The 14,079-nt window shown below is 43.0% G+C and overlaps 1 protein-coding gene across 1 annotated transcript in view; it reads left to right on the top strand.

The window, feature by feature from the left end:
* LOC147208555 (teneurin-3) overlaps nt 1-14,079 on the top strand; it is a 230,472-nt gene that overhangs the window by 185,271 nt on the left and 31,122 nt on the right. The window contains exons 17-19 of the mRNA XM_086137267.1: nt 807-1,071; nt 1,222-1,489; nt 3,285-3,428. Of these exons, the coding sequence (XP_085993393.1) occupies nt 807-1,071; nt 1,222-1,489; nt 3,285-3,428 (677 nt within the window). The remainder of the gene's footprint in view (nt 1-806; nt 1,072-1,221; nt 1,490-3,284; nt 3,429-14,079) is intronic.

Raw genomic sequence — 14,079 nt, forward strand, 5'->3', positions numbered from 1 at the left:
AAGAAGAAATTGATCAAAGTATGAGATTTGCTGATATACAGTACGCCATGAATGGTTGCTTCAAATCAAAATGACCTACTCCTGTTCCCTCAGGAGTAGGTCCCTAAGACGTCTTCAGGTGTCCACAACATGCCCACCCAAATTCACGTTGAACACTGAAACTGGTGTCAGGGGCTACTTTTTCATACCTGTCAATAGCTGCCCTTATAAATGATTACGATTCCCCTTACAAAGCAACAAAAACCCGTACAACGGTTTACCGCGCATGCGCACATCATGCTGTATCAATCCGACCATATGCAGCGATGAAAAAAAAATATACGATTGAGGATTACTTTTGCTGGTTTGCCGTGACAATAGTAGCGATCGACGACGGCATTGTCGTTGGCTACCAGCAGGTGAGACGATCTGGATTTGAGCCAAAATGGTCTTTGTGAGTGAGATCGGTTCACAATTGTTTTTTTCCCCCGTATAAAAGTTGTAATACGCCGTACATGATCTGAAATGATAAAAAAGAAATGTAAAAAATACGGGGAAAACGTACAAGTTGACAGGTATGCTTTTTATTATTTTTCTGAGAATGCTTGCAATGCTTATCAAACTAAGACCAGGCTCCACCCATATTAGATGGTGCAGGCCAAAAGCTTCACAATTTAGCACAACCCTACATCCTTGAGACTTTTACTCTTATCTGCTATTCACTCAGTTTCACATAGATCGGTGAAACTCTTATTGGGGGACCAAGTTTTGTTTTTTCAAATCCTGATCTTCATTAGGGCAATGAAGTGTCAATTAATTTCTTTCAGGTTTGACCTGCTGGCCAACGGAGGCGCATCGCTGACCCTGACATACGAACGAGCACCATTCCCGACTCTACGCCGCACCGTGTGGATCCCCTGGAACGTCTTCCACGTGATAGACACGGTTGTGATGCGGCACGAGGAGAACAATGACATCCCTGGCTGCTACCTGACCGGCCTGAGCCGGCCGGAGCCGCTGGTGCTGGCCACGCCACTTTCCACCTTGTACAAGACGTCACCCGAGGACAGCCCCGTCATCCCCGAAACACAGGTGAGCCAGGATGCTAGAATTGGTCAGATAGTAATGTCTTGGTGAAGCAGCATGTGGCTCATTGTCCAAATGGGAAAACAGTCACCATGTCAGTCAGAAAGCGTTCTTTGCATGAGATACCTTTTGAAACGCTGCCAATTGCCTCCACAGGTCCTCCACGAGCAAGTGGCCATACCGGGAAGCGACCTCAACCTGGTCTACTTGAGCTCACGGGCATCCGGCTACAAACCCATCCTCAAAATTCTTCTGACCCAAGACCGGCTGCCCTTTGGGCTGATGAAGGTGCACCTGATGGTAGCCGTGATGGGTCGCCAGCTGCGGAAGTCCTTCCCGGCCTTCCCCGATTTGTCCTACACCTTCATCTGGGATAAGACGGACGCTTACAGCCAGAAGGTCTACGGTCTGGCGGAGGCTGTGGGTGAGTTCTTTGATTGATTTGATCTATTTTATTTTATGATCATTTTTCCTGCATTTGTTTGACCGCTCCAAAAAGATTTAGTAGGTGGTGTGAAAGCCTTGAATCAACCCACGCGCTGTCACATCTTTTTACACGTGCGATGTTGAGATATATATGTAGAAATATAGAGCCCTCAAGTCAAGACTCGTATAAATGACTTTATGATTGAATCACACCAGCTTGACAAGTGTGGGCACTTGCTCAGTGGCTCTTCACAAAATAAATTATATGCGTCCTCAGAATTAATTCAGTTAAGCAGCTGTTTAACGAGACACGTTCGGCATTTTTTCCCCACAATTTAAAATGGTTCTCAGGTGTCTGTTTTTCAAGAAAATCAGCCACTGTTCGCTACTTCAACTGCGAGGCCAATGCAGACTACAGCTTTCATTAAAATGAGGAATCCGAAAAACAGAGCTCCCAATTTTATACAAAAACATGTAACATGTAACAATTTTATACAAAACTGTAATCTTAAAGATTTTTCCAGGAAGAAAAATATGGATTTCTTTTCGATGGATAGATATGTTTTAGATAGATTAATATACATTTGTAAGAGAAAAAAAGTTAACTTTATTCAATATTAAAGTGGCAGTTGTAAGCAAATCGTTTTGGGGTTCTTTTGGACCAATCAGGAATAATAAATATACTGTAATACAATGTAAACATAATACTTTTTAAGTTATGATCCTACATACGGCGTTAGCATCATTGCTACTTGCAAATGTGACTGATCAAAAGACGACAGGATTGATTGCTGCTTTTATCTGGTGGCTGCCGGCTAGTTAGTAGCGACTAAACTGCTAATGGTTACCTGGTCAGGCTTTGCAAACTGCTCGCATTTTCATGCTTTGCACTTGATCACTTGGGTGCCACATCTTCAAATAATTCAACAGGTTTCTTGTATTGTCTTGTTGTTGACGGCATACCACGCACAACAGCTTCCTCTGTCACGTCACTCTGGAGACATCAGATATCATGTGATCATCTGCAGCCAGTGATGGCCAAGCGGGTGTGTCATAACTAATTAACATGTTGAGTCACGCGTGTCTTACCGTCCATGGCAGAGGCTCCGTCGAACCCCTGACACCAACTCACTGAACCCCTGGGGTTCGATCGAACCCAGGTAAAGAACCACAGCTCTATACTAAAGCAGAGGTACAGATACTGTTGGAGGAAGAGCGGCCTTCTCTCCCCCGCGTGTTCGTTGAATTTTGGACGAAGAGAATGTTGGTAATCCAAATAAAGGCTGTAATCGATGAACAGTTCCTTCGAAGCTTTTCATAACGGAATATTGCAGGCACCCGCGGTTACAGACAATGGCTGCGCGTCACGAGTGCGAAGCAGGAGAAGACTCACATCATTTTTATACCATCAGAAGGGCGGTACCGGGGCACAAAGTGTGATATCATAACTTTCGTTTCTCCTAAACCGATTCTCAGCTTGGCGCATTCCAAAATTTATGCGTCTTCAGTAGGGAGTATTCCAATTCTAGGTGATGATTGTTCCAAGGACGCCAAGCTACACTGCGGGCATGGGAAAGTTATACAGCGTGACTGAATATGAGCAGAATACAGACTTCAATACTTTTTGGAGACTCCGTTCCAAAAGTACAGTTACAAAGTATGTGGGCTTGTCCTCAACACACGAGAAGGAGTGCATAAAAAAAGATTTCAAGTGTGTGAGTTGGACGTGGGGCTTCTGCGTGCTCGCTAGTATAAATGATCCCTGAGGGAATGACAAATTTGTTGCCTTTCAGTGTCGGTGGGCTACGAGTACGAGTCGTGCCTGGACGTGGTGCATTGGGAGAAAAGGACGGCGTTGCTACAAGGCTATGAGGTGGACGCCGCCAACATGGGAGGGTGGATGCTGGACAAGCACCACGTCCTGGATGTGCAGAATGGTAAGAAACACTCGCCCGGGGACAACCAGCAAATCCAAAATCTTCGCTGAATTCCTTTCTCTACTACAAAGTATATGGGCATGTTTTATGATCCGATATGGCGGGGGAAATAATAGTCTGTACAATTTTAGGGGCAGTGACCATATCCTCTAGCAGCAGTCGTCGTAGAAATAGTATGTCAAGCCATTTGAGCAGTTATTCAATGTTGCTTGTATCCAGTTTCAGGTGTGCTAGGCTCTTATTTATATTTTTAAATAACATTTAATTGTTTTTATTAATTATTACTAATTACTTACAAGTATTTTTTCCACAACACTATAATATTACTGCGCACTCATAGAATTATTTATTATTATTCTTATAAAATGTGTTATGTACTGTATGTCTATATTTATATTGCACTTAATTGAACTTTATTTTGTGAATGCAAACACTTTGTTTTTCTTATTTCTTCTTTCTACCCACAATCTTGCTGCTGTAGACTGTAAATTTCCCCAGTGTGGGACAAATAAAGGTTATCTTATTTTATCTTAGAATTATTTGGATTAACAATTTTTACAAAACGTTGAGAGAAAACATTTTGGAATATTGTGAATGGAGATGACATCATGTTCTTTGCTTCTTCAGCCAGCAAATGGGTTGAGACTGAATGTGGTTGCCGTCACGTTGTGCACGCTCTACTTTTTACCTCAATGGCAACAAGACAGGGAGAATGTTCTGAATTCTTGTTTCGATGCTACTGTTGTGCTGAATGGCGTGACTGTAGCTTCCGTTGTGTTATCCGCTTATTTACAACAGTAAACAAGCTGAGTCTGAATCCTCTGAATTAAAGTCAAGCACTCACTCCACATTGTCTCGATTGCACCGAGCAGTTAATTAACCATGAGGTTTGTTTTTTTTCATCATGCCCAAATTAAAGTTCTATTACGGGATGTCAATATTCCCTCGCCAACCAAACGTCAGCGCGTCCGTCAGTGGACACGACAAGCGACCTTGACACGTTCGCAGATAAAACGCGACACAAAGTGCCTCCGACAACTGGAATGACAACTGCGTGCCGCAATGTTCATTCCGTCAGAACAAGGAGGCCCGGCTGGCGACCTGACAAAGCCGTGCTCGCCCGGCCGGCTTGTTGTAATTGACGCGGCATGAATGCGCGGCAGTGAATCGCCCGCGCATCCCTTTCGACACTGTCGAGGGGGATTCGATTGCATCTGCTCATGCGTGCGCTACACGCGAGACTATTTTACATTTATTGTACTTGTTGATTAACGCGGCGCGGCTAGATGAGTGAGCAAAGAACTCATTTGCTATATTGAATTAATGTCATTAGCAGCATGTTCATCAAAAGGGCACATCTTCATGGTAGCGCCGAGTGATTTGGAATGGTGGCACGGCTCACTTGCGCACTGATTCATTTGCTCATTACTGTCGTGATCGGCTTCAAAAACCCTCTAATATCTGTGCACGGGTATGATGGGACGCTTTTTTTAATATGTGTGCAAAGGAGGTTGTGTGTTTTACACCAGCGTGGGTTCACGTTTGCAATGTGCAATTTTTTCATTTTATTTTTTAAACATGATTGCCTGGTAGTCTTCCAGAGATGTTCCCATTAAGTCGGCATATTAATGGTGGCATAAATTTCCAATCATCAGTTGTAATGGTTGAAAATTTCAAAATGTACATCTTTGCATACAGCATCATTGGCTGTATGCAAAGTCAGTATAGCATGGCAAATTCAAATGGGAGCTACATTTTGGAAATTGGACTTGAAGTGACCAAGTGTAATATAGTAATATAATTAGTAATATTTATGAATGGGTAATGGGTTAAATTCATCAAAACATGGATTTTTTTTTCTGAAATGTCAAAGCTATAAATTGCAATGTATAAAAAAAAAAATCCGGATTGGGCAAGGTTTCATGTGTCACACTTAAAAATTAAAACATCTCAAAAACCTGACGACCTAGAAAAAAAATAAAGATAGCTTTAAAAGTTACCATTGAAAATAAATTTCTGTTGACCACTGTTATCGCTTTGCATGTGTTGTTTTTAGCCGTGGTAATATTTGTTGTCGCAGTAGTAGGATTAGGAGCCCTGCCCAAGTTTTCTCGAAACTTTTTTGTGGTGGTTGTGAACCTTTTTTTGTTGTTGTTGTTACATCATAATGACAGACCGGCATGGCAAATCAACTTCAAGCCTTAAGTAGAAATAGTAGTTGTCGTCGTGGAAGTGACCAAGTGTCCTGTTTTTCCCGGGCATATCCACTTTCCCTCGTGACTGATCACACAGCTTGCGCACCCGTCAGTCGTTACAGCCGCTCGCCGATCTGCAGCGCTACCTAATCTGCAGACAATATCGACTGTGTATAAAAAGTAGGCATGGACATTGTACATATAGTCAGTGGCACACAAAAAAGAACATGTTTTTCAAAAGTGAGTACATTACCGGCTTGCTTCGGTGCATCATTCAGACTTGAGAGGAAAAACACTTCACCTTTAAAATGGTGCTATTTAAGGCCTGTCCAACCTTCCGAGAGGGACATAAAGTACCCTAAGTGCCATTAGCAGTCTTGCTCTACGGCTCTTAAGATTTCCATTTTCTGTGATGCTACTTTTGTAACTGTGGTTACGCGTGCAAAACATCAACATCATCATCAACACTGCAAAGAAAAAAAAAAACTGGAGCTGTTCTCCTGGAAGAATGTCGTCACCTTTCTAAAATAATGGCATAAGTCATTTCTCCCCCCCCCCCTTTTTTTTTTTAAATTAAAAAACACCCCAAAAAAACAGAACCAACTACTGATAATATTACATTTATTAATAATTTATTTACGGGGAAATAGAATTGAATGATCTGTTAAGCAAAGAAGGTAGCCAATTTTAGGAGAGGTGGCCAGCCTCCCGAGGACATTTCTGAGGCAAAACGATCTATTGTTTGTCAAAATATGACTTGGAGCATTATTAGGGTGACAATATGCAGAAATAGTTAAAAATAAATCTAAAGAAGGGCGCATTACATGAGTGACAAAATTAAACATGTCCAGATATACCGTACGTCTCAGTATCTCTTCTGCCGCCTCATCTTCGCTCGATTTCCTCAGTAAATTATTTCAACCTTGAGGACCGTGGAGCCTCACATCAAACTCCTCTCAGGGTCTGTAAACGCGCGACAACAGTTATTTTACGCCATTGATTTTTATTTGGAGTGCTGTTTTTATGCACTGATACAACGCTTCGCCGTGTAAAAACTACATAAATAATGCCTTTCCCTTCTTAAAGGAGTGATTATTTATAACAATATATCAATAAAGAGAGGGAGGGGGGCCCAATGAGGTGGACAGTGTTAATGAGGTTCAGCAGCTTTAATGGGGACCCTATTAAAGTGTCTCATATTTAATTTGAACACAAGTATGTGACTCAGGGTTATGATTCTGTTTGCCACCTAATGCTACAAAAGCACACAGTGGCATTACTGTGCTTGTTCCTCCTTAAATATGCTCCAGAGCTTGATGGCACATTAGCCAGCGTTATCGTCTGTACTCAAGGACCATTTCATTAGGAACACCTGTACGATCTAATGAGACCTGATGTCGCCGTGCAGATCTGGCTTGGTGGTTTTGAGTTCAATTACGCCCACATGAGAAGATGGCACAGGTGCAACATAGCTTTGCAATTAACCGTCGTCCATCTGTCGAGGGTGCATAATTCTAATTGGGGTCTGTTGGAGAGAAGGGCCCGAGAAGAATTTGTCAAAGTACAAAACAAGAGGGCTTATACGTTACGGAGTCCTGCTTGGGAATTTTTCCAAATGAGCCATAATATGATGCAAGTGTTACAGACAGGTGGGTGATACTTCATTTATTTATTTATTTATTTTTGCCTTCACCATCTCGGGATGCATCAAAGTAGGTGTGAGGGCTGTTTCATGTTGCATGAGCTAGTCCCGAGCGTCGGGTCACTCTCACAGCACTCGTATCCGTGGACACACTGCCAAATCCGAAATCAGTGCAATTGTATTCTACTTTTTTGAACCATCTTACCGCTTTGTCATAACAATGTTCGTCCTCCATATTTTGTTCACTTCCTCTCGGGTCACTTTGATCTACGAGTTGTTTACCGACGGGTTTGATGAAAGTCGTTTTTTTCTTTGAATGATGAAATCGCACCAACAAGCATCTGTTCCGAGTGTAATTAGAAGATTTTAGCTTCGGTTGGCCTGTCAAAGTCAGTTGGCTTGTCAAAAATTGAAAGAGGTGACATATTACTGGTGGGCCAGTCTATCAGGCAATCATTGAAGGCAGCAGCTTTTCCGTCACTGTTGTCACACAGTTAGTCGTTTGTCATTGCAAGCAGCAGCAGTCATGGCCATTTCTTACGCTGGCAGTGGTTGGTCTTTACATCAACCAAAACATGCAGAATTACTGATTGTGCGGTTCCATTACTGTGGTCACTGGTCATTCCACATGTCAATCATACATCTAGCGCCACTGACTGGTTGGTGCTCTCACTCTATCTTGTTCTATTTATTGGGTAAAAATGTTTGTATTTAATTTATTTGTCCTTTATTTATCCAGGTAAGGCAATTGAGAACAGATTCTCATTTGCAATGAACCTGGCTGCAGATAGCAGCATTTTTTTAAAAAAAAGTGGAAAATGTGTCTAGTCACCTTGATCAACGAGTTGCTTACTAACAAGTTCGATGGAAGTTTTTGCTTTTTGTGATCAAAGAGTACAAACAAGCACCAGTACCGAATGTAATTAGAAGACCGCTCCAGTGGGCTCCTTTAAAAAGATTCCCCATAGGTATATTTCATGCAAAGTAATGTTCTTTTAACTTCCCAGGAAGCTTGTTTTTCCTCTCTCAAGTCATTGCGCCGCAGCGCCCCAAAGCCCCCCTCACCACTTATAACATTTTACAGAGGACTCACCAAGACGGCTGATTCATTACAGAGTTTAACGAGAGGCAGATACAAGCGTGCTTTATTTCTAATATAGTGAGACTTTCTTCAAAGGCGCAAACAAATTTGAAAGACGAAAGAAGAAGAATCAGTGTTGGCCTGGCCACTGTCCTCATTGGTGGAACCATGGAAGAGGCGACGTGAGGCCACGTTTCTCCGACATGTCAACTTATTTGTCCGTCCTTCCTCTGATTAGCAAATTACATTGATTGAATGGATGCTAGGGCACATTCAGATTAAAGGCGAGGGGGTCGTGCCGGGACAGGAATACAATGGCGAGCCCCTCTAACAAAGACAAATAGGTGTGGGCACTGCCCCCCCCCCCCCCAAACGCAACAAGGCAGCATCAAACGCGCGACCTTGGGACTTTAATTGAACCGCAGAAACGCAGAGCAACGTAATGAACCCCCCCCCTCCCCTCCCCCGCCAAGCTGATAGGATGACGCAGTGACTGGAAACATATGTCTGGAATTTTAATTTATGTTTGTGTAGCACGGCGCTCAAAGGAGATGTAAAAAGAGCGAGCAAAGCTTCAGTGTGTTGTCGGATGCACAGATCGGTATTTGTTGCTGCCCATATACACACTGCTTAACATGACATGATAGCAGTCATGAGTCATGATCCTGACTCACTCACTGGTCACTCTACATGTCAATCATTACACACATTGTTCTGTCACAATCCTCACTTGATCTCTGTTTTCGTCTACGTGTGAATCATTGCAGACAGCGCCGCTGATTAGTTGGTTCTGTCACAATTGTGCCCATCAGTCATCAGCCCGTCGACTTGGCAATCATAAACGCCGAAATACTGATCGTGTCTCTAAATGATGCTCAGGTAAATGTGGAACAAGCATCTATTGCGGAGCTGTAGAGCTGCAGCATTTTGACTGTGGTTCAGTGACAAAAATGACAAAAAAAGACTTCTGAGGTCACTTTGGCAAGCTCCCACTGTTCTCTTTATTTACACATCTGTCATTGTTTACAATACACACCAGTCCCACCCGAAAGTAATGACCGCGCTGTTATATCAAGCCCCAAAAAAACCTCAACTGTACCGCAGCCCAGCTTGGCTTTTCACTGTCATTGTTAGCGAGCAGATGAAAGTTGCTTTGCGTCGTCTCCCTCAAGGACATTCGGTCACGACGCATTACGCTTGATGTCGGTGGTGGTGGTGGTGGCGGCTCAGCGGCGGCCATCAAACTTGTGACATGTTGCACGTGCACATGCCAAGCTGATGTCAGGGAGGCAGACCCACAGCTGCCTGCTTAAAAACGTCTGTTAGCATATATGTATAAATTCTGCGCACCCGAATTTGGATCAAGAAACCATCCTCACGGTAGGATGCAAAAGTGTTTGTGTTTATGTGTCTGCGTTGGGTGTGGGGGGGGGGGGGGGGCTCTGTGTTCTGTTTGGATGGAGGCCTTGTTTTTCTTGGCGTGCTCAGGAAATGAATTGTCGCTTCAAATTAAACTCTCCCACTCGCATGTCAAAAATAGCACCAAATCACTTAATTATCAATCGGAAGCTGACGTGTGTGCTTATAATAATAATAATTTAAAAAATGTCATTTCTTTTCATACATGTTAATTATCACAATACTATCGATGTTACAATATTCAACACGCATATCGTATATTACATGTTCTTCCAGTATTATGCAGCCCTAATGGTAAGCCTTCGGTTGTCGTCATTGGCCAGTCAACATGTCAATCATTATGGGCAGCACCACTGACTAGTTGGTTCTGTCACAAATATTAACTCTGAGTTTGGTCACCTACATGTCAATAATTACAAGCAGTTCCAATTACTTGTTTTTGTCTGGTTTTGTTGCAATCTTTATTTAGTCACAAGTCAGTTTACATGGCAATTATTGCGAACAGCAATGCTGATTGGCTGGTTCCGTCACTCAGTTACTGGTCAAGCTACATGGCCTGATTGGCTCAAGGACATTCTTGACACTAATGGCCCTATTGTCGTGCCCAGCGCAAGTCGAGCACAGAGTGCAGTCTATGTGCATTGGTGGAGTTTTCTTTCTTGTGGTACAACAGGTACAGTTAGAAAGGGGTGTTTCAGCTGTTGTGGGAGTGAGCACAGCCGACTGGTTTCCTAGTCAATGAAAGCAGCTCCCCTCATCCCCTTTAGATTCAGCACAGTTACGGCGGACACATTGCGGAAGCAGGAATTGACTTACTAGAGTCAATGCAGAAGATTGAAGCCAAGTATGTTTATAAGGAACTACGAGCAAACCTCTACCGCACATGCACCTGTCTATGAAAATAGAGCCCTAAATCTTGTCCTATTGCACAAAGTTGAAGAAGATGCAAATTGTACAGTACTAATTATTCATACAGTTATTGGACGGTCTGCATGTCAGTCATTCGAGTCAGCATCACTGATTGGGTTTCATTCTGTTATTGGTCATTCTACATGTCAGTCTGACACAGCATCGAGGCGTATTTTTCACACCGAGAGCCAGATTAAATTGGTCAAATTTCACAACTTGTGATAATGCACACCTTAAAAGAAATTGATGTTAATTAGGATTTGGGAGCATAACCCCTCCGGAACATTTGCCCAACGCTCTCTTTGATTCCAGTGAAGTCATTACTCCTTTGATTCTGGGCTAATTTGAGTCATGTCGAATATGCAAAAAAAAGCAGCTTTCATTCTGACATCACAGCCTCCCAAATGATTAATGGTACAAAAGTGGTGGGGGGTGAGCGGACGTACCTGACGGACTAACTAGAGCGCCCTTGGCAATGTCTCCTTGGTGACACCGCCAGAGGGATGGCGGTGGAGGGCTGGGAATGGAGGGAGTGGGGGCGGGGGTCTTAATTGTCCTCCTAACAGGCGACCCTATACAGCTCCACGGGGCGTCAGCTATTGACATTAGACTGCATAGAGACAAGCTGCAGAAGCAAGTAAAGAAGTGGAGGCTGTTTCAAACTCAAACAGTGAACTTCCTATTCAGTTCACATTAACTCAGTCACAGGTCACCAATCATTCGTCAGTCCAGATTGGCTCTATCACAGTATTCACTCAGCCATTGGTCAATTTACATCATTCCACACAGCTCTACCATTGGTTAGTTCCATCACACGACAATCACTACACGTAGCACTGCTTATTTATTGGTTACATATTATGGGTGTACGTGTCGATCTTAACTTGGCCAGTGAGTGCTAACAAGCAGCACCATTGACACAATCTTTAGTTTTTCCTCACTGGGGACAAGCTTTGGATTGGCGAGGCAAGCAAGTCCCCTAAAAATGAAGTGGAGGACATGACTAACAGACAGACAGACATCGGCAATTTGCCTTATCAAGTATGATAGAGATGATATGAGGAAGAGGCGGAAGAAGAGGAGGGTGAGGGGAGGGCGACTATATGTGCAGATGTTTGAAGGAGCACAGAAATGAAGAATGATTCACAGTGGGGAGGAATCGAAAATGCATCTGCAGAGCATGTCAGGGGGTGAAGACATTAGTCAAAGTTTACAACGTTAAGGGATCGATACGGAGGCGGCCATGGAGGCAATCACTAATATTTGGATTCATCTTCGTGCCGGTTAAGATGGGAGGGATATCGAACCGTGACCCCACTGCCTCCCCCTCCCATAAAGAAAAGGGAAAGCCCCACGTGGGCATAAATCTCAAATGTCAAAACGTAGAAAAGCAGGACTGAATAATTCAGTGAGGATTGAGAAAAAAAAGTCAGGCGACACCGTAGATAAATATTAATATGACTGAGGGCAAAGACACATACATGATAGATGCACACGTTCTGCTTCAAACAAACAAACAAGCGGCAGCGGTCCAAAACAATTCACAGCTGAACTCTGAGCTGTCTGCTAACTGACCACATATCCTCTGCCAAGGATTTCAGTCTGTATAACTACACTGTGACTCATGGTTCTCTTTAGCGCAATCATGAGGCAAAAACCAACGCTCTATAATAGTTCCTACCGACTGCTGTCAGGCTGCTGAATAAATAAAAAAATAATAATAATAATAATTTAATGATGTGAAAAACAATTGTAAATAGCACTGTGACTTATCCATTTTGTATTTATATTGCACTTAATTGAACGGTGTTTGGGTTTTTTTCTTCTTCTTTCTTCTTTCTACCCACAATCTTGCTGCTGTAGACTGTAAATTTCCCCAGTGTGGGACAAATAAAGGATATATTATCTTAGTTTTTCTTGTGCAACAAATAACCCGATTTACACATGTTTTGAAATAAAAGCCGTCGTTCACCCATTTATTTTTTCTTGCTTTGACTCATGAACAAAAATTGCAGATCGGAACCCTGTGTGGTGACAATGGACTTAATGCAATTCACAATAGGCAGCTGTTTGGCAGGGAGAGACTTCACAAAAGAGCTTTCAAGCTGTTTAATGCCCTTCCCAGTTGAATACAATACAATACAATACAATACATGCTGATTTATATAGCGCTTTCACAACAGCGGCAGCTGTAACAAAGCGCTTAACAAAACAGTTAACATAAAGTAAAATAATAAACACAACACATAACATAAAACTCGGACAGTCGTGCAGTCCTAACCACTTTTCCGTCACACGCTTTGTTGTTTGAAGCAGTTTGAGATGAAAGAGGACAGAATCAAAGTGTCCTTTAACAGTGGATCAGAGACGTCATGCTCAAAATGTGCACACGTCGGCTACAAGCTAAGTTTCAAAGTCAACAAGAAGCTGTAGCATCCATTGACGAAAAAAGAGATAGGTTCACTTCTCCTGTCCCATGGAAATCCATTTCAATTCCAAGCGGCGACTCTCGGTTCCAAATACGCATCGGCGCTCTGCACCGACGCTCCTCTCTCCTCATCCTCAACTTCAGCAGCCATCCATCCAGCCGCACCAATGCCGACTGTCCCACAGCGCCGACATATCCACTGAACAAAACGGGGTTGTGAAAAATGCTGCCCATTACAGGCGCAAAAAACACAAGCGCCCCAGGTCTGTCCAGCTCAATGGCGCCAACATTCCTCCCAATCAAAATCTGTGCTGGTACAGGCGTGCTGCCGAGAAGGCACAACCACCAAGCACAGATACTTCTCCTTTGACGAATGTCGTGGCCAAAAAATGCTGAAAACAGTCCATATCAGGTCCACACGATGAAACAACAAACAACATGTGACAAAACAAAAGACAAAAACACCAAAAAAGAACAAAAAAGCAAGGCTCTTGAAGAGCACTTGCCGAAGGCTGCCTACTCGGGCGCCATCTTGAAGAAAAAAAAAATGCTACCATCAGTTACATTACAAACAGTATGGATGGGCTAGCCGCTAATGAGTAGCATTTCTGATCGCGGTGTTATTACTTAAAGTCAGTGGTGTCAAACTCATTTTCACTGATGACCACATCATAATTGATGCTCTCAAAGGGTCAGGTGCAACTCTAAACAGTATAAATGTAACCAAAAGTAATGTCAACTAAATTTAACTACTGCTCTAGGTCAAATAAATCACAATGTATTACTTATTCAAGTTAGAAATATTAGATACTGAATGCATTTAGGGTGGCATGGTGGACGACTGGTTAGCACGTCTGCCGGTTAGTACAGAGAATCAGGGTTCAAATCTGGGCTCTGGCCTTCCCGGGTGTATATGACATGCCTGCTCGCACTTGCAGACCTTCACCATGCACTGCTTCACACAGCCTCTTAAAAAA

Source organism: Hippocampus guttulatus, chromosome 2, assembly GCF_054856545.1.
Source record: "Hippocampus guttulatus isolate MCC_2025c chromosome 2, RoL_Hgut_1.0, whole genome shotgun sequence".
Classification (NCBI taxonomy): Eukaryota; Metazoa; Chordata; class Actinopteri; order Syngnathiformes; family Syngnathidae; genus Hippocampus; species Hippocampus guttulatus.